Genomic DNA, 20,634 nt, shown 5'->3' with positions numbered 1-20,634 from the left:
GGAAATAGTTTTACTTTGTGTAATGACTCATCCATTCCCAGTCTCTATTCAAGCCTAAATTAATTGTATCCAGTTTGCAAATTAATTCCAATTCAGCAGTCTTTCGCTGGAGTCTGTTTTTGAAGTTTTTTTGTTGAAGGATAGCCACTCTCAGCTCTGTAATCGTGTGACCAGAGAGATTGAAGTGTTCTCCGACTGGTTTTTGAATGTTATAATTCTTGACGTCTGATTTGTGTCCATTTATTCTTTTACATAGAGACTGTCCAGTTTGACCAATGTACATGGCAGAGGGGCATTGCTGGCGCATGATGGCATATATCACATTGATAGATGCGCAGGTGAACGAGCCTCTGATAGTGTGGCTGATGTGATTAGGCCCTATGATGGTGTCCCCGAATAGCTATGTGGACAGAGTTGGCAACGGGCTTTGTTGCAAGGATAGGTTCCTGGGTTAGTGGTTCTGTTGTGTGGTGTGTGGTTGCTGGTGAGTATTTGCTTCAGGCTGGGGGGCTGTCTGTAAGCAAGGACTGGCCTGTCTCCCAAGATCTGTGAGAGTGAGGGGTTGTCCTTCACGATAGGCTGTAGATCCTTGATGATGTGTAGGAGAGGTTTTAGTTGGGGGCTGAAGGTGATGGTTAGTGGCGTTCTGTTATTTGCTTTGTTGGGCCTGTCCTGTAGTAGGTGACTTCTGGATACTCTTCTGGCTCTGTCAATCTGTTTCTTCACTTCAGCAGGTGAGTATTATAGTTGTAAGAATGCATGATAGAAATCTTGTAGGTGTTTGTCTCTGTCTGAGGGGTTGGAGCAAATGCGGTTATATCGTAGAGCTTGGCTGTAGACAATAGATCGTGTGGTATGATTTGGATGAAAGCTAGAGGCATGTAGGTAGGAATAGCGGTCAGTAGGTTTCCGATATAGGGTGGTGTTTATGTGACCATCGCTTATTAGCACCGTAGTGTCCATGAAGTGGATCTCTTGTGTGGACTGGTCCAGGCTGAGGTTGATGGTGGGATGGAAATTGTTGAAATCATGGTGGAATTCCTCAAGGGCTTCTTTTCCATGGGTCCAGATGATGAAGAATCATAGAATCATAGAATCATAGAATATCAGGGTTGGAAGGGACCCCAGAAGGTCATCTAGTCCAACCCCCTGCTCAAAGCAGGACCAAGTCCCAGTTAAATCATCCTAGCCAGGGCTTTGTCAAGCCTGACCTTAAAAACCTCTAAGGAAGGAGATTCTACCACCTCCCTAGGTAACGCATTCCAGTGTTTCACCACCCTCTTAGTGAAAAAGTTTTTCCTAATATCCAATCTAAACCTCCCCCATTGCAACTTGAGACCATTACTCCTCGTTCTGTCATCTGCTACCATTGAGAACAGTCTAGAGCCATCCTCTTTGAAACCCCCTTTCAGGTAGTTGAAAGCAGCTATCAAATCCCCCCTCATTCTTCTCTTGTGCAGACTAAACAATCCCAGCTCCCTCAGCCTCTCCTCATAAGTCATGTGCTCTAGACCCCTAATCATTTTTGTTGCCCTTCGCTGTACTCTTTCCAATTTATCCACATCCTTCTTGTAGTGTGGGGCCCAAAACTGGACACAGTACTCCAGATGAGGCCTCACCAGTGTCGAATAGAGGGGAACGATCACGTCTCTCGATCTGCTCGCTATGCCCCTACTTATACATCCCAAAATGCCATTGGCCTTCTTGGCAACAAGGGCACACTGCTGACTCATATCCAGCTTCTCGTCCACTGTCACCCCTAGGTCCTTTTCCGCAGAAGATGTCATCAATGTGGCACAAGTAGAGTAGGGGCATTAGGGGACGAAAGATGAAGAAGCGTTGTTCTAAGTCAGCCACAAAAATGTTGGCATACTGTGGGGCCATGCGGGTACCCATCGCCGTGCCGTTGATTTAAAGGTATACATTGTCCCCAAATGTGAAATAGTTATGGGTGAGGACATCAAGAATTATAACATTCAAAAAAAATAGTTATGGGTGAGGACGTCAAGAATTATAACATTCAAAAACCAGTCGGAGAACACTTCAATCTCTCCGGTCACTCGATTACAGACCTGAGGGTGGCTATCCTTCAACAACAAAACTTCAGAAACAGACTCCAAGGAGAGACTGCTGAATTGGAATTAATTTGCAAACTGGATCCAATTAACTTAGGCTTGAATAGAGACTGGGAATGGATGAGTCATTACACAAAGTAAAATTATTTCCCCATGTTATTTCTCCCCCCACCCCCTCCACTGTTCCTCAGATGTTCTTGTTAACTGCTGGAAATAGCCTACCTTGCTTGTCACCATGAAAGGTTTTCCTCCTTCCCCTCCCCCCGCTGCTGGTGATGGCTCATCTTAAGTGATCACTCTCCTTACAGTGTGTATGATAAAACCCATTGTTTCATGTTCTCTGTGTATGTATATAGATCTCCCCACTGTATTTTCCACCAAATGCATCCGATGAAGTGAGCTGTAGCTCACGAAAGCTTATGCTCAAATAAATTTGTTAGTCTCTAAGGTGCCACAAGTACTCCTTTTCTTATTCCCCACAATGTAGGTTATTTCTCCCCAGAGACAAAGGGCAAAGAGTGGTGGGATTTTGACTCTCTGAGGTAGTGTACAGCTTCCTGGAAGCACAAAATGGCTGAAATTCAGCCAGATAAATCTTCTGTTTGTTTTTCTCTCCTCAACATAGACCATGAGAACAAAAGACCAGACCCTAGCAGTCCTGTTCACCAAATTATAAAGCAATCAACACTCATCTCAGTTTTTGAGCATAGACAGATTGATTTCCTCAGGCTGACTACACCCAGAAGAGTTCTCCTGATGCACACCACTCCTCCTTATTTGTTGAGTGCTATGGTGGTGAAAGAGGTAGTTTACATCACAGCCACTGCACATGTCTTAAAAGTGTACATGCAGCAATTGGGTGAATCACTACTAGCTTGGGTGAATTGGGTGAATCACCACTAGCTTTCTAACCTCCCTTCTTTCATGCTTCTTCTGCCACAGAAGGCATACCAAAGAGGGTGGTGCAGAAGGACATTTAGAAGACATGTGTCAAGGAAAGAAGATAATTATATTGTCCCATCAACATATAAACCGAACGGTTCAACACAGTATGTTCCTTTATGCAGCTCTCAAACCCAACGGGGTGGGGAAGGCATATCAACAGAAAAGGTCCTCTGCTCAGGTGGAGCAAATCTGAGTCCTGATCTCAAGCTGAATAAAAAATGGTTTGTTATCATTCAGTGATTAATTTGTTCCCCTCCACCTGCCAGATCTGAAAACTCAATCTCGGCTCTGACAGGCAAACTGGATTTGTCCCAGCTCACATGCCATCACCAATAACAACTACATTCCAGTTACAGAATCTTTAACAGTAAACAATCCATCTCACTCTCTCTCAGCTGTGCTGGCTTTGACTGGGGCAAACAGGAATAATAGGCAGTCACAATGGATGTTGGTCACTGAAGTCAGCGGCTCTGACTCCGAATATATGCAGAGTCCAGAAACTTTGACTAAGATGTCACCATTTTTCATAATCACCCTTCTAGCTCTTAACAGCTGCTGAGTAAAGCAATTGTTTTTTACAATTTTTCCATATGTAATGCTGAAAAGTCACATTTTTTCCAATACTAACAGTGCTGCTCCCAAACTGTGCATCCAGACGTGGCTGACAGGTCTGCAAATAAGGAGTAGGGAGAAATATTGGCAAGGAAGCATCATGTCCACCACTCCACATCATGCCCACCACTCCTCCCCTCCACCTTGTCCTTAAGTCAATATTTGCAAGAAAATGTTACCAGCAGACTTTCAGCCAGGGGATGTTGCACAGCTGAAAACGGGAAGCTTAATGACTTCTCTGTCTCTTTGCAGTACATTTTGTTCATGCTTCTCAGCCTTTCCTTCTTTCCTGTGTATGATCATTAACTCTTTTCAGTCATTCTCTCTTACGTGCTTCCTTTCAAACAGCTGAGCTGCAGACCAGAGTCTAGCTGGAGTAAGCAAACTGCATCTCCACAGTAAAAGTAGGTTAGCAGCCCGCAAGGGATCACATTATTTCATTTAATATCTACACCACAAACTATTATACAGCTAAAGACGTCTGAGGCTTAACATAGTTCCTCAACAGGCTCTTTATTAATCAGAGAGTAGGTGTTAGGGACTTGAATGTGAGATAACATTCATGTTCTTGGTGAAAGAGATGTCTTTAATGATCATAGCTACAACAATATGATTCTTCTGCCAAAATTGCACTCACATGCATGATGGGACTTCTTAAAATTAATTCATAGCATAAACTTTGAATTATCTTTGAGGCATAAAGTTTTAAATCAGAACTACAAAGAAAAACAAAACTGTTAATAAAGAAATATGGTGACATCTGGAGTGTGAGCTTAGGTATAAAATCAGATATTATACCTGCGCAGGAGTCTAGCAGGTAGCAAAGCTTGTTAAGTAGCAATGATATTTGAAAGGTAATTCTGTTACATAAGGACATCAGATTGTGCCTCTTTCTTCCACCCTGACCACCACTACCTCACTCCAGCAATTGCTGTTCCCCATCCAGTTCTGTGGACACACCTCAATCTTCTCCTCTCATCCACCTCTTTATCCACGATGTCTATATTCAGCAAATGCCATTGAGTCAAAAATCCAAGATGTACCCACCACCAGTCTCCCTCTCACACTACCCTGGGAGAGGAAGGTAATGGTCCTAGTTCTGCCTCAGTTCCCCACCTGTAAAATATGGATAACAATGCTTCTGGCAAAGAGGCAATATGAGGATAAATTCATTTAAAATTTGGAGACGCTTGGACACTGTGGTGCTGGAGGCCATATAAGAACCTAGAGAAATGTATCTCCTCTACTCCATTCATGTTGTTATCACTCACACCCTCATCCTTTTCCTTTGGTGCCTGTTGAGCTATCTTCCTTTCAGTAGAAAAGCACTGTGAGCCTTGATTGTATTCCCTGTCACCGTATCTCCTTCTGATTCCAGTTCAGTGTCACAGCAACAGACAGCCACCCACTGTCCTTTGGTACCTTCTCTGGTGGTTTCAAGATTACCACTATTCCTACCCTTTCTGAAAATTCCTCCTTATTTACGTCCATCCCCACCCTCTCTCCATCTGATCTCCAATCTTCTATTTCTTAGCAAAATCCTGGAAATCCAGATTTTTTTTCTGAGCTCTCTAATTTGCTTTTCCAAAAGCAATGCCCTGGATTCATGGTGCTCAAGCTTTTCCACACTGAAACCAGGACCTCTCTCCCATCTAGCTGGGATCTAGAACTGCTGCCATTTAGCAATATGTGAAGGGCAGAGTGGTTGCAACCTACTGAAACTTGTTTGTAGTCCCCAGGTTAACAGTCTCTATCCTTGGTAGTTTCCACTCCCACTTCTAGCTGCTTCACAGTTCTTAAACTGTCCTTCTGTTCAAAGATCTTCTCAGGTCTAGCCCTTGTTCCTTTTCTCTTCTAATCCTTCCTGATCGCAGTACAGAATTTGACACCATCTATCTTGACATCCCTATTAATTGATTGGCAGAGTTAGCAGTAGCCTTGGACAACTTGCTTCCTGCTCTCATTCCGCTAGCCAGCTGCTCCTCTCTTGCAACGGACAATGGTTACTTCTCTGCTTTTAAACCTTAGGGGTTTGTCCTAGGCCGGCTTCTCTCCTCTTGTTTATCTTATCCCCCTTGGCACCTATTCTGAAATCGACCATGGTTGTCCTTTCTGTGGAAATGATACCTAAATATAACCCTTTACTTTAGGTCCTTTCCTCACAGATTATTAGCATCACTATGAAACTTTGGTCAGCTTAATATATCTAAACCTGTATCCTCCCTATCTGATCAGGTCAGCACCCTCAATCAAAACTCAACCATCTCCCCATCCCTCATTTACCATCTTCTTTCAAGAATCTGGACATTTGATTTGACACTGTTCACTATTTTTTCTTTCATATTCCTTGAGTCCATAAATTCATTGCCTTCAAAACAATGCCATTACTTCCTATATCTGGACCACTCCTTTCCCAAAACTAGTGGAGATAACTTCATCCTCTTTAACCATCAATACCAAGGTATAGTCTATATCTATATTATCTAGATGTATTGGGACAGATTCTGATTGCAATCACAAAGGTGTAAATCCAAGTCACGCAACTAATTTCAGTCTTAACTTCACCTTACCGGTATAATTAATATCAGTGCTTGGCACTTTCAGTAGAAGAAAAGATACAACTTGAATAGCACTTACAGTAAAGACCAGGCACAAATATTGCAGGGACTTAGTAAAGATGATGGATGAAATCTCAGACCTGGGTGTTCAATATTTAAAGTCCACCAAATCCCCTTCTCTATTAGGTGGTATTACCTCATCGAAGTCTGCAATGATTTCATTCAGCAAACGGAGACATTCCACTCCTTGGTTGTTCATTTCAGTTTGAGAATAAAAATCAGCAAACCCAGGGATGGAAGCAAACATCACGCCAACAGCATCATAGGACTGAGAGTATAACTCCTAAAGGAACAATAGGGAAGAAAAATAAGTTGGAGTGGAAATTTATCCCATAGGTGATGTAGGGCTGTGGATAATCATTGTCTGCACTTCACAACCCATGTCTCTATCTTTTTAAGAACAACTTAAGATTTATTTAATGAACAGCTCTGGACATGGCATTTCATAGGTACTATTGAAAAGGAGGACTTGTGGCACCTTAGAGACTAGCAAATTTATTTGAGCATAAGCTTTCGTGAGCTACAGCTCACTTCATCAGATGCATTCGGTGGAAAATACAGTGGGGAGTTATATACACACACAGAGAACATGAAACAATGGATTTTATCATACACACAGTAAGGAGAGTGATCACTTAAGATTAGCCATCACCAGCGGGAGGGGAGGAGGAGGAAAACCTTTCATGGTGACAATCAAGGTAGTATTGAGTTCTCTGGGAGAAGGTTCCAAGAGGGTTGCCAACACTTGTAATTTTATGATGAGTCTCTCACAATATTCAGTGCTTTTCTTAAAGCCCTATCAGCTTGTGTCATGTGATTATGTAAGAATTTCAGCTTTCATTTAAAAGAAAAACCTTTTCAGCCCTCATGGTTGTGGAGAAGCATTGGAAATGTGTACCTGCAAGGCTCAAAGACCAGAAAACAAATAAAAAGAACCTTACATTTATTATTGTGAAAATCACATAATTTTTAAGCCACTCAATTTTTTTGGAATGCGTGGGATTGGCAATAGTGGTGTTGTCTAAAGATAAGAATTGGGGACAGGAATCAAGATTCTTGATTTCTGTTCTTCACTCTTCTGCTGACTCACTCTGTAGTCATTGGCACATCACTTTTCTCTGTGCAGCAATTTACCCAACAGTAAAAATGGGAATAACAACAACCACCCAGGGGTGCTGGGAGTCTTAATTTGTTCAAGTTTGTTTGTTCGTTCGTTCTTTGGAACACAGCTGACTTTCTTACCCCAGCCCCTCCTCCATCTGTGATGGAGGTGCTTCTGCAGGGACAGGGGAACCATTCCACCGAGGCCAAACTCCCCCTTTCACAGCTGCAGTGCACAGAGTGGAGCCTGGGGCCCTAATTATGGGAGAAGAGTCTCTGTGTGTGAGTGTGTGTGTGTGTGTGTGTGTGTGTGTGTGTGTAATACATGTGTATGTATATATATCTCTGTCTATAAATCTCTGTCTGTTTATCTCTGTCTATAAAACCATTCAGCTGAGCCTTCCGTTGCTTGATTTTTCTATTTTTAGTAGGAAGCATCAAAATAGAAATAATAAGTCCATGAGAAAGTGCTTACAGTACACATCTGGGAATTCATTTTTTTGAGAGCAGGAGAATTAAGTTAATAGCCAGACATGAATTACAGGATTGATTGTACAGTAATCATCCAGATGTTAATGCCAGCCAGCTCATTCATAAATCCTCCCCAGGTATAATCGCTCCAGGAAATTGCCTTGCAAAAAGCAGAGGTGGCAGCTGAAATCCAACTGCAAGTGTATTGAATGCATCAGCACTGAAATACCAGGCATCTGGTTTCAATGCTTCCTTTGAAAATCATTTTAGCACTGAATGTGAATGTGTGTGGAGGTACATGATATCTCAATGGTTCAGTAGGATGGAGCATGTACTCTCTCAGCAGCCATAGTATATTCGTGACAGAAGATGGCAGGGGCCAGAATTGGAGTTTATTTCACACTAAAAAAAGGACTTTACTTTTGCTCTCGTTCTGTCATATGCACACACACCTTCCATTGTACAGAGTAATATTGTGTTTTCTTAGCAATTTAATTCTTGCAAAGTAGGAAATTCCCCAAGAGGTGAAACTCTTAAATGCCTGGACATGTAAACCCCTGAAGATGATGCTATTTTTTCCTAGCTAATACTTTAAAGCATAACTTTTAGAAAAAATGATGGCGTGTCCTGTCAGACCTATTTTGGCTAGTTACATCTATTTTCAAAAAAGTACTGTCTGACAAGTGGGATTCTGAACCCATTTAATTGTACAGCAAATAGCTTATTGTTGGTATCTTGATTCTAGAACTATTTGTGAACCCTTGGTTCCTGATGCACAGTTCAAAGGTCATGTATATCTCCAATCCCAAGCCTGATTTACATCGCACTTTACAACACACTCAGGGCTAGTCTACACCTACCCGAGGATTGACATTGTGGCGATCGATGCATCGGCGGTTGATTTAGTGGGTCTAGTAAAGGCCCGCTAAATTGACCACCGATGGTTCTCCTGTCAATGCCTGTAATCTATCTGATCGAGAAGAGTAAGGGGAGTGGACGGGAGAGTGTCTCCTGTTGACATCGCGTATTGTGGACCCCACGGTAAGTTGATTTAAGCTATGTCGATTTTGAATTACACTATTCATGTAACTCAAATTTCATAGCTTAGAGCTTTTTAACTTTTCCCTTTAGTTGAGATAAGGGCTCAGCTTGGCCCCTACTAATGTTATTGTGAGAATTTGACTTATTTCTGGTCACTCTACTTTCAGACATGCTTTCTCCCTTTTCTTTTTTCTCAGATTTCCTTCATCCCTTGAATAAAACCCTTTGAGATCTCAATCAAGGATCTCCAAAGCCTCCACTACCAGCAGCTGTTATTGCCTGTTTCCTCTGTCTCAAGGGCCTGTCCAGTGTAGCTTTGTATTCATTCTGATTCTTAACATATGCTTATTAAGTTTGCCAAGGCCCATTAGGATACATTCTTTAATTACATGGTCCCTATTTGTTCTAAAAAAAACCCTTTTTCATTCTCAAAAAGAAAAGGAGTACTTATGGCACCTTAGAGACTAACAAATTTATTTGAGCATAAGCTTTCATGAGCTACAGCTCACTTCATCGGATGCAACTTTCAGTGCACAGGATGGATAATAAATGAGGCAAATGGCTGTAAAAAGAGAAAGGATGTTCTCTTGGTTTTAAGGGACTGGACTGGCAACCAGGAGAGCTCTGCCACAAACTTCCTGTGTGATGCTGAATAAGAATAATTATGCATGAGCAGAATGTATTAAGGTCGCACAGGCATTGGTTAATTCTGGCATTTCCTATCTTTTGAGGGATTTGCAACATTAATGTTCTTTTAGCATTATTTTCTGCATGGAATAAATTATGTCAGACAGAGGCAACAGCTTTAACATTCTCACAGAATCATAAAGGACACTATTTTTCTTTTGCCTATTAGGAAAAAAGTATCAGAAACAAACTGATATGTACTTCGTTATCTCGATCCTTCTCCAGGAAGTGACGGGCAACATGACTTGGCAGAATATTTCGTAGCATATTTTCATTGTGTTCCCTTAATTCCTTCATTTCGTTGATTTCTTCTTTCGCTTGAACACGCCACAGAAAGTCCAGGCGGGCTGTGTATTCAAGCTATATTTATGAAGAAAGGCAAACATTAAGTCTGATGAGCTAAATGCAGACATGGGATTGTAATCATGGAAGCCTGTCGCTACTACCTAAATTACTTCAGTGCTGTAGACACCAGAATTATGACTCCTAAATAATTTTCTTTCTCCTGTAAACAAATACCAGCATTTTGTCATGTATAGTGAGAATTGCAAAGGAATCAAGGGCCCAATAACATTAGTCATATGCTATCTTATATTTAGTGGTTGGAACATTTCAATAAAGTTATTTAGAACACGTCTGCATTACTTAAAGAATGATATTATGGAGACAGACATGAGATAAAGTAACAGAATACATAGCTAGGTTAACAACATATTCTTCCAGCTCGTGAAATAGAAAATATATTCAGCTTTTTAAGACTGTTTTCAACTGGAATGTACTTCAGAAAAAAACAGAGCCAGGGTGAATAAGGATAATTTACGTCTCAAGGACAAGCACTCTTCTCTCAGTGGAAAAAAAATATGAAAAGCCCAACATGCTTCAGACTTTCAAGTTTGAGATGCCTGAAATGAGCTGTTTCTGCTGCTAGTGCAAATAGACATTTGCTTTTGGTCTTATATATGATAGTGGAAGCATATAGATTGTCTTGTAGCTACATAAATAATCTGTAATAATTCCATTCAGATTGCACTCTGGTTCCAAAGGTTGCAAAATTGCTATTGATTACTTGTATAACCATAGTGCCTAGTAGCCCCAGTCATGGGCCAGGACCCCAGTGCAGTAGGTGCTGTACAAACAGGATCTCTGGAAAAGAATCCCTAGAACACGAGGCAATAGGTGGGTGCAGACAGACGTGGGGAGCACAAGGAAGAATGAGACGATAGTGGTCAACATGATAGGCCGTGATCTCAGGATACCAGCTGTCTCACCATTGTTCAGATTTTTGTAGGCATCACATCAAATGAGAGAGTTTTAATGAGGGATTTGAAGGAAGACAATACAGTTTAATCCTGGTAGAGGTGCAGGAGCGGTCACTGATTGAACTATGGAAAGGCACTGAAATAGTGGGGCTGTGTCTGTGTATGGATGCCATCAAACATGTTAAAGAACGATTTATGCTGTTTGGGATGATACAACCAGGAGTAAGGGTCAAACAAGTAGAATGGAAATATTTCAAATGAGAGAACAGGCACATTTTCTAGCTGTGAGATGCATTGCCAATCAAATGATTTGCCAGCGACAGTTATTGAGATTCCAGCGCTAAAAATGTTTGAGAGCAGACCGGATAAGACACTTGGTATCTTTGTCTAGAGGATAATCCCGAATGGTGAACAAGGAATCTAGGTATTGCCACATTGTAGCAGTCTAGTGGTCCATCCAGTTCAGTATCTTGTCAAGAACACTGGCCAGTGATCTTCTGAGAAAGGTGCAAGAAATGCTGCATGGACAGTTATAGGATAACCTAACTGGAGGGAAAGTTTCTTCCTCACTCCCCATAGCTAGAACTGAGTTTAAGCCATGCAGGATGCAGGTTTATATCTCATTACAAACTTGTATTTATTTTGCACTATTTTCTAAAACTCTTGTCATCCCTATGAACCTTCAGTGCCTGTTTATCAGGGCCCTGGAGGAAAAGGGAACTCTCTTCCTTGGGATCTCCTTCAATCTGGGCACAGCCGGCCCTAGCCTCCCTCCCTCTAACACTTCCTTCCTGCCTTTTATCAAGCTAGTAAATTTATGGACGAATTAATTCCAGTTATCCAGCTTCCCCATCTGAATAGCTAATTCCTCCCTATATCCTCAATCTGCTGACACTGCATAAACTAACTGAGCCTACAGTGATCAGAGTGCTAACCCATCTCTTGGACCTCTGGCACAGGGCACCAGAACTGGACGTAGTGATCCAGAAGTGGTGGCACCAGTGTCAAATACAGAGGTAAAATAACCTCTCTGCTCTTACCTGAGAATCCCCTTTTCATGCATCCCAGGATCACATTAAATCTTTTGGCCACAGCATCACACTGGGAGTTTATGTTCAGCTGATTTTCCATCACCACCCACACATCTTATTTAGAACAAGTATGTTCCTAATAGAGTCTCCCATGCCATAAATATGGCCTGCATTCTTTGTTCCTAGATGTATACATTTATATTTAGCCATGTTAAAACACATATTGTTTGGTTGCACCTAGCTTAACAAGTGATCCGGATTGCTCTGTATCAGTGGCCTGTCCTCTTCATTATTTACCACTCCCCCAAACTGTGCTTTATCTGCAAACTTTATCTGTGATGATTGTATGTTTTCTTCCTGGTCATTCGTAAACATGTTAAATAGCATAAGACCAAGAACAGAGTGGGACTCTATTAGGAATATACTTGTTCAATGATGATTCCGTTTAGAATTATATGTTGAGATGTATCGGTTAGCCACCTATTAATCCATTTAATGTGTGCCATGTTCATTTTAAATCATTCTAATTTTTCAATAATTTCATGTGGTACCAAATCAAATGCCTTACTGAAGTTTATTACATCAACATTGTTATCTTTATCAACCAAACTTGTAACCTCATCAGAAAAAGATATCAAGTTATTTTGACAGGATCTATTTTCCATAAACCCATTTTGATTGGCATTAATTACATTACCCTCCTTTAATTCTTTCCTAATCATCTGCTTAATCATTGTCTTGCCCAGGATCAATTTCAGACTCTCAGACTCTGTCATTCTATTTACGCTTTTTAAATATTGGTGCATTAGCTTTCTTCCAGTCTTCTGGAACTTCCCTGGTGTTACAAGACTTACTGAAAATCAACATTAATGTTCCAGTGAGCTCCTTAGCCAGCTCTTCAAAAACTTTTAGATGCAAGTTACCCAGGCCAGCTGATTTGAAAATGTGTAATTTTGTATCTTATGATTAACATCCTCCTGAGATACTAGTGGAATGGAAAGAGTGTTATCACATGATATGACTACATCATATGTTTTTCCCAAATACAGAACAAAATATTTATTGAACACTTCTGCCTTTTCTGCATTATTTATTGATCATTCTAATATTTCCATCTAGTAATGAACCAATACCACTGTTAGGACTCTTTTTCTTTCTAATATGTTTTAAAAAATTCTTCTTATTGTTCTTAAATGAGCTGTCCATACATTTCTCTGTAGGTCCCTTTTGCTTCTCTTATCAATTTTCTATAAGTTTTACCTTCTGATTTATACTCACGACTATCAACTTCCATTTTCTTCCATTGGTTTAATTTAATTTATTTATTTATCTATCTATTTTTATAGCTCTAAACCAGGTTATTTTAACCAATACAGCCTTCTTCCTCGATTGTTAGATGCCCCCAAAAGCACAATCTGATAAAGTATTCTTAAACAATTCCCAATTATTATTCACATTTTTACCAATTAGATTCTTCCTCCCAGATGACTTGGCTCATAATTGTTTTCAGCTTTGTGAAATTGACCCTTTTAAAGCATCATACGTATATAAAACTGTTGTGGACTTTATGCTATTTGCATGTTATAAGTGTGGCCTAGTCATAATCACTTGTTTCTAAGCTACCACTAATTTTTAGATTTGTGATCAGTTCTTCATCTGTCAACATGAGGACTAATATAGAATTCCCCGGGGTTGGATGCAACACTTTTTGAGTTAGAAAATTGTCTTCTATAATATTTAGAAATTTAGTTATTTGCAGAATATTTCTCATTGCACATAATGAAAGATTTAATTCAAATTTTATTTTGTAGTTTAGAATGAGAGCTTTGAAATTATATATGTATTTCCACTGCATGTGAAAAATAAATTACTAATATTGGGAGAATTTTAACATAGGACTCCTCCAAGTCCAGTCCAGCACATCAGTGTTTAGTCTTTATATCCAGGCCAAAATTCAATCTGGATAATTTAATTTTCGCTATTTAAAATTCCCTCTTATTTCAGCTGGAACAATTTTCTATGCCTCCCTGGCACAAAATGGCTGCTCTGTTCTACCCCAGAGTTGACGCTATGTGACTTTGTGGGTGAGAGTGGTTTGTATATACAGGGTTATTAAATATCTAAAATGTAAGGTTGTTTTTGTCTGTGAACAAATGGAATGGCCCCACTATGGTGTTAATGGGAAAGGATTGTTCCAAGGGCTGCATCACTGCTAATCAGGTTTTTGGTGCTGCCATGCGATTACTTGAAATGTGGCTACCTTCATTATTGAGTAAAGAAAATAGGCTATTGCATGGGAAGCCAAAAAGCCCCAATCCCTAGGAGTGGAGATACCTTCCAGCCTCTATGCATATATAATCACCATGCATAGTGGAAACACAAGGTGCTAACACGTTCAACTCTCAGTTTTCTCAGTATTTCTAGTTTAGTTTATTTTGGGGATGAGGGAGTGTAGTAAAGACATCTCTTGTGGGTGCTTCCTCTAAGAGTAAATAATCACATGCTGGACTAAAGAGATTCCAAGGACAGAGTGCTTGCAAATGTGCTTTCTCCCCTTTCACTACACTTGCAAGACCTGCTACTTCCCATTGAGTTGAGTGGAAAGACTCAATGGGAGATGGATCAGTCTCCAGAAGGGTTAGTCTGTACTCCAACAACAAGAGGGAGTTTTAACATCACATTGAATTTCAAAGCTTCCCTCAATTTTCCTCCTTCTCTCTTTCCCCTAAGATTCTTTTCCATTTCCCAGATTCTCTCCTGCTTTCACCTCTCCTCCCATAGAGCCCCTTTCCACATTCAGAGTTATTCAGATGCTGAAAGATCTGAGGATGGATGCTGGATTCTCCTCCATCTGCACTGATGAATCTCAACCAGGTGGAGAGGAAGAACATCTAAAATAAATATAACTAAATTACAAGAAGCTCTTTACTGCAAGTATGTGGACTTAATCTCCCTTGGGATTAATTCAGTGGAGAAGAGTAGTGCCAATGGAGTAACAAGGTAGAGAGGGTGAGAAACTGAGCTAATTGTGTTTATTTAGTGGTTGAGAAATAGCTACTTAGGCAAATCGGCCCTACCAGCCAGAATGCAGAGCTCTGCAGAACTGAAATATTATCCCAGTGTTGTGGGTCATAAATGTATGCAAATCTCCAGATGAGCACTGAGTAGTAAATACAGCGGAATTTCATCCTGTATGACATATGCTGTTCAAAAGTCTGGACTGCAGAAGAAAATAATGCCTTTGGCTGAAGTCTCCTACTCCCAGTCTCTCATCCCTCTCCTCATTCAGCTGAGGCATGCACTGTTCTAGGAAGATTTATTAGGCAGGAGATTCGTGTTAAAACAAATGTGAGTCTTTTCCATTTCAGAAGTGTTAGCTGTCTGCCATTCTTTATGGAGCCTGACAAAATTAATTTAAAGTTCATCCCTCATTTTGCACACACAAGCTTTTAAGTTACTTTTTCTAGATACAATTGAGACAGAGCAAGGCTGTCTAGTCACAGTGAGAGAATTTCCTAAAGAATCCATCTCTGGTGCAGCCAATAAGTCTGGAAAAATCAGTCATGCTAAACTCCTAATTAAAAATAGTTCCATTAGCAATATATGGTATCAACATAAATCAAATATTTCCATACCAGGAACCTAATTTAACACAAAAAGAAGCATTCTGAGCCTGAAAATTATATTCTAAAAGCATTTGACTTACAGCAATATTTTGAAATGGCATGTTGCACAGGAAAGCTATTCTGACATTTCAGGTAGTCTCAGTCTTATGGCTATTCTATATTGAAGTATTTATTTCATTCAAAAATCATGTAGTCCAAATTACATAGAACTAGAACATACCTTAAAAACACATGAAAATAGAACATCACATACAAGTTTCTACAAGAGAAAAATGTTTTGATAAAAAAATCCATGCAGGGAAATGCTTCTAGAGCCCTAGCTCTCTGGAGAGCAGCTAAAGCATCTATTAGACCTAACCTTAACTCTAATATTCTACCTAAGCAGCTAAAGCGAGGCTTTAATAACTGTAGTCAGGGACCAAACAAGCCAAAGCTGAATCAAGTCCCCCTGCTTCTCCACCCCAGAAAGGCCTTTAGCTGCTATCCAGAGGAGTCAGCGAGGGAGAGGGTACTCAGCTCCACCTGGGAGCCACCCTGCACAACTGTCCCTTTTCATTTCCTGAGCTTGTATTTCCTACATTCATCTTCTCCCTTTGGACATACTAAATCAGTCACTTCACAGCATTTCCCCCCCATCCCTAAAATATTCTGAGCATGGTTCCTTCATCATATCACTCCAGTTTTACACCAATGCATGCTGAAATCAGTGTCTTTGCAGCAACATAATACTGGAGTAGCAACATGAAGAATCAGACTGTCATGATTTTTATTTAGCACATGTGAGGGTTTTTTTGCTTTTTGTTAGACTTTAAAGGTTTTATGCTCTTCTTTGAGGTGCTTTTAATGTTCTGTTTCATCCACTTCTAAAACTTTTTTATTTCACACCATTCAATACTATGTAATTTGAAAAACAAACAAAAAAACCCAACACTAAAGCATTTACCGTTCTTTCAACTCCTTTCTTGCAAACCCCCATTATCTCCATGTTTCCATAGTGATTTCCTTATTTTTACATATCTATTTCTAGGAGAGCTGGGCTCTCTTTGACTTTTACATGCTTTCAATGTATAGCGGAAGTGAGTGGAAGCTGAAATTTAGGACACAGCAAGGAGCACAAGGTTACACAGTGGCATATTATAAGCAGCATATTATTAAGTTAAGGTTGCCTGATGATGCCCATTATAAAACCCTGTCTTCAGTTGCTTATAACTTTGCCAAACTATATCTGTTTTGACTGAAATTTTTCATGCCAGATGTCTGCATCAGTGGGGATTTTAATTAATTAATTTATTTTTGGAAAATTTCAGCCAGTATCGTTTAGCCATTTCTGAGAAGAGGCTAGGAAAAAATATATTTTGTCAATGTTTAAAAAAAAAAGTGGGCAACCATTTTTGAAAGTTCTAGTGTGTGTCCCTGTTTGGAGCAGAGTCTTGAAAGTTGGCAGGGAGTGGCCTTTGTGTCAGCAGTGTACCTTTTGCTGACCCTGTGAAAATCCAGCCAAATTTGGCCAAGCTATAAATCTTTGGAAAATCATGGTTCAAATGGGCTCAGTATTGACTTGTTAGGCTTAAGCAGCTACAGTCTCCAAAGACTCTGTCTGCAATGAACATTTTTACGGCTGGGAGTTGAACAGGACTTTCCTTGCAACTGCAGCTCTGATCTGCTGTAGGCCATCTGAATACTTAAACTGAGAGCAGAGAGCCTTTCTCTCCTGTGTTCTCCATGACCTCCCTGCTGAGCCTAGGCAATATGAAGGAGGAAGATGCCTGATTTGAAGGCAGAGGGGGCTAGAGCTGGACCTGGGGGAAGAGTAGATTGGGACAACCAGCATGGGAGTGGAATTGGGACAGGCCAAAGAGATTGGGACTGAGAATGGGTGGGAAATGTTGGAGAGAGACTGGGAGCCAGTAAGCGTGTGGGAGACCAGGATTAGAGGAGCAGTCAGGTGGGAAAACTGGCTAGTCAAGGAGATGGGGACTCAGAAGCATTGGGGAAGGGATAGGCATTGAGGGGGGAAGGTAGACGTATAGCAATAAGGAGTCAGGGCCCGGGAGGAGAACTGGGACTGACTGAGCAAAAAGACTGAGACAAGGAGCTGGTGCGGGGGAAGTGGGCAACTGAAATAGGACAAGAAGTTCTGAAATTGGAGAAGAAGCTCAAGGAGGAGACTTGGACTGGGAACCGGTAGGGAGGTGACTGGAGGCCAGAGTATGGGAGAGAGACAGATTGGATGAGGACTTAGGAAAGGGGAAGTGGCATGTCTGGGCAAGGATGCTAGGGCTGGGAATTAAGAGAGAATGGGACAGGGAATCTGGAGTCATTAGAGTAGGATTTGCTCAGCAAGAGGCTAGGATTGGAATGATAAACCTGATGAGTTGAGATTGGGACTAGGTGAGGAGAATGGAGCTGGGATTAGAAACCAGGGGAGGGAAAGAGACTGAATTAGGACAGGGACAAATTGGACAGGATGGAGCAGAAGGGGTCGAAGCTTGGGGGAAATATGAAGAACACTCCCCCCACAGAGACTGGAATGGAACCGAAGGTTCCTAAGTCCCACCATTTCTCAGCAAGTATTTATTAAACTACTGGCAAAGTGTGCTTCTCATCCCCTTCTACAGCAGGTTCCCATAGAGGATGACAACCTACTAATGCTATCAGTTACTCCATTAGCTCAAGTGGCAGATATCTCTGTGCTGGATCTAAAGGTTCCAGCCCCACCAATACTGCACATGGGTGTCAATATGATACCACATAGTGGAATTTCTTTTTTTTTTGTTTGTTTGTTTTTTTTTATCTGGGAGATTACATACAAACTATATTGAAAGAACATTAAGGTTGCAAACTCAAGCACTTTAAAAGTTAGGAAATGCCAGCATGAGCATTTCCCATGCAACCTTAATTTGGCCCTCTTGTGCACATGCATTATGATACTGTATTTAATTACATGATCACATGCTATTTTTTCTATGAATAAACTTCAAGATCTCCAGAAATAAGAAATGATTTAAAAACATCTAGGACTATGGATTTACAGTGTGCAATCCATTCGCTTGTTGCAATATGGTGCAAGTCAGGGCCAAATTTACTCCTTAGTGTAGTCAGTGAAAGTACCTCTACATTATCGTCCAAATCTTAAACTGTGTAAGGGCTGGTCTGAATCACAGCCCCTGTATTTGTGAGAGCACAAGGGCTGCTGCCAGGTTGTTTGTCCCTAGGAACAATTCCCTGGAAAGAGATTAAGAACATACAGAGCCATGCCTTCCCCATGCTCTCCTCTCCTTCCAGATGGCAGAGGGGAGTATGCTTCATGCCCTAAATGGCTGTAGCAAATTACCCCTACCCCCACCAGCCCAACCAGGGAGCTCCAGGAGGCATTGCATCTTCCTGAAACGGAATGACTCCAAATACCGCCCCACTCCCGGGAGTGCTGTTCCTTCATGTTGCTCAAATGCAGCACTGTGGTTCGATGCCACAGGTGAACCTTGTACGACTTGGGGTGTTCTAAGGGCTTGATCCTTCAGTGATTACTAGAAAAAAAACTTCAGCCAAAGCCAAAGAGGTTTTTCAAGCACTAGACTAGGACTGCCTAGGGTTAGATCTTAACATTCCTACTATATAACCCCGACGAGTTTAGCAACCGACACTGCCCTGGATTGGTTTTGCAACAACTTCAATGCGGTTTTACGTTTACAAATCCAGAAGCATGGATGGGTTCAAATCCTGGTCCACCTTTAACCTCAACTCTCAATTTCTGAGGTATCCTAGGCAGAAAGTCTGGCCCAGTGGTTAGGGCACTCACCTGGGATGTGGGAGTTCTGCACTCGAGTCCCAATTACTTGGCCTCTCTATGCCTCCCTTTCCTATCTGGAAATTGAGGCTAACAGCACTGCCCTGTCTAACAGTGGTGTGATGAGGATGAATACATCAAAGGTGGTGAGACACTGCAATACTATGGCTATATAAGTACCTAAGATACAGAGATGATTGCACATTTGGCCTCTCTCCATTATGCAGTGCATGCTGCTCTTAAGAATCACTAAAACTGCACTGTGCTGGATGTGAGCCTTATTTAATCAGTCTTTGCTTAATTGGCTTATTTGACATTACTTTATTAAAGGTCATATACTCAAGTGGATAAATATTTGCTTCAAATGCCAGCTGGTATTTTGAAAGTAATTATTGCTGCATCCTGCAATTCTAGTTTGTAAAGTGAGTGGTTACAGTAAATGTTTGCTTTACCTGTTGACCATGATAAAATACGGCTAACAGGAACATTGCCATCAGTAGCAAGGATGCCTCCTTTGTGCCCAGGAAATTGGTTCTGGAAAGAAAAAAAACCCAAAGACAGACATTATTATTGATCGGTCAGTGTTTTATTTTAATCAGGGAGGGCTTTAATTTGGTAATCTACGTGCTTTTCTACAGTTTGTTGTGAAAAACCTTGGCATTTAAAAATATAACCAATAACAATTAATTCAACAGTACAAGACTGTAATTAAAATGTTCACTGTCTAATAACCAATGTGTTGACAATTAAAGTGAGGCCTCCACTAGCAATCAGGAGATGCTAATCCTTCCCTTCCAACCATGACAGAGAAGCAATGCATCCGTCACTCTCTTGTGGTGGTGATCCCAGTGGCAGTGGTATGCAATGAACAGAACTGACATGATTAAATATATCCTTAAATGAGGTATGCACATTTCAGTCCTCTCCCAGTCTAGGCTTCAGAGCTATGGGCCAGGATGATCTGCAGCACCAAAACCCACTTGGCACTGAAGAAGGGGGCCTATCACAGAGTGTGTTATGGCTTTATAAGCCTCTAGTTTGCCCTGGTCCTGCTGGAATTTAGAGCAGCTTAGTGGCCCCAAAGGGTCCATTACACAAGCTGGGGAGAGCACATTCCTGTTGCACCCCTAGAAACTTACTTTGGTCCCAGCATGCCCTCTGTGTCAGGACCAGGGGAGAGTACATAGGGTAGGAACTGGCTATGCTGGCTTTAGGCCAGCTGAGACCTCCTTTCACTGAAGGAATTCTCAGCTGGCCAGATAAAACCAGCATCTGGCACCTTTTTGCTGGTGGAGCAGTGCAAAGGGTTTGGAAGAGTGGAGAGAATCTGACCCTATATCTGGGATTATGACCTACAATCCTAACTTCAGACATTACAATA

At 41.1% G+C, this 20,634-nt stretch overlaps 1 protein-coding gene and 1 long non-coding RNA gene across 3 annotated transcripts in view; one reads left to right on the top strand and one right to left on the bottom strand.

Annotated features, from left to right (window-relative positions):
- The window catches only part of ADCY8 (adenylate cyclase 8), a 180,443-nt gene that overhangs the window by 6,540 nt on the left and 153,269 nt on the right, over positions 1 to 20,634 (bottom strand). For both annotated transcript variants that reach the window (XM_038392609.2, XM_038392607.2), the window contains 3 exons: positions 19,706 to 19,787; positions 9,752 to 9,910; positions 6,387 to 6,533 (listed from right to left, as the gene is read on the bottom strand). In XM_038392609.2, coding sequence (XP_038248537.1) covers positions 6,387 to 6,533; positions 9,752 to 9,910; positions 19,706 to 19,787 — 388 coding nt within the window. The remainder of the gene's footprint in view (positions 1 to 6,386; positions 6,534 to 9,751; positions 9,911 to 19,705; positions 19,788 to 20,634) is intronic.
- The window catches only part of LOC122458593, a 47,398-nt gene that overhangs the window by 8,906 nt on the left and 17,858 nt on the right, over positions 1 to 20,634 (top strand). Inside the window, exon 4 of the long non-coding RNA XR_006278646.1 lies at positions 3,018 to 3,198. This is a non-coding gene — a long non-coding RNA (uncharacterized LOC122458593). The remainder of the gene's footprint in view (positions 1 to 3,017; positions 3,199 to 20,634) is intronic.

Source organism: Dermochelys coriacea, chromosome 2 (genome assembly GCF_009764565.3).
Source record: "Dermochelys coriacea isolate rDerCor1 chromosome 2, rDerCor1.pri.v4, whole genome shotgun sequence".
NCBI classification, from domain to species: domain Eukaryota; kingdom Metazoa; phylum Chordata; order Testudines; family Dermochelyidae; genus Dermochelys; species Dermochelys coriacea.
This window is presented reverse-complemented; position numbering and strand designations above follow the sequence as displayed.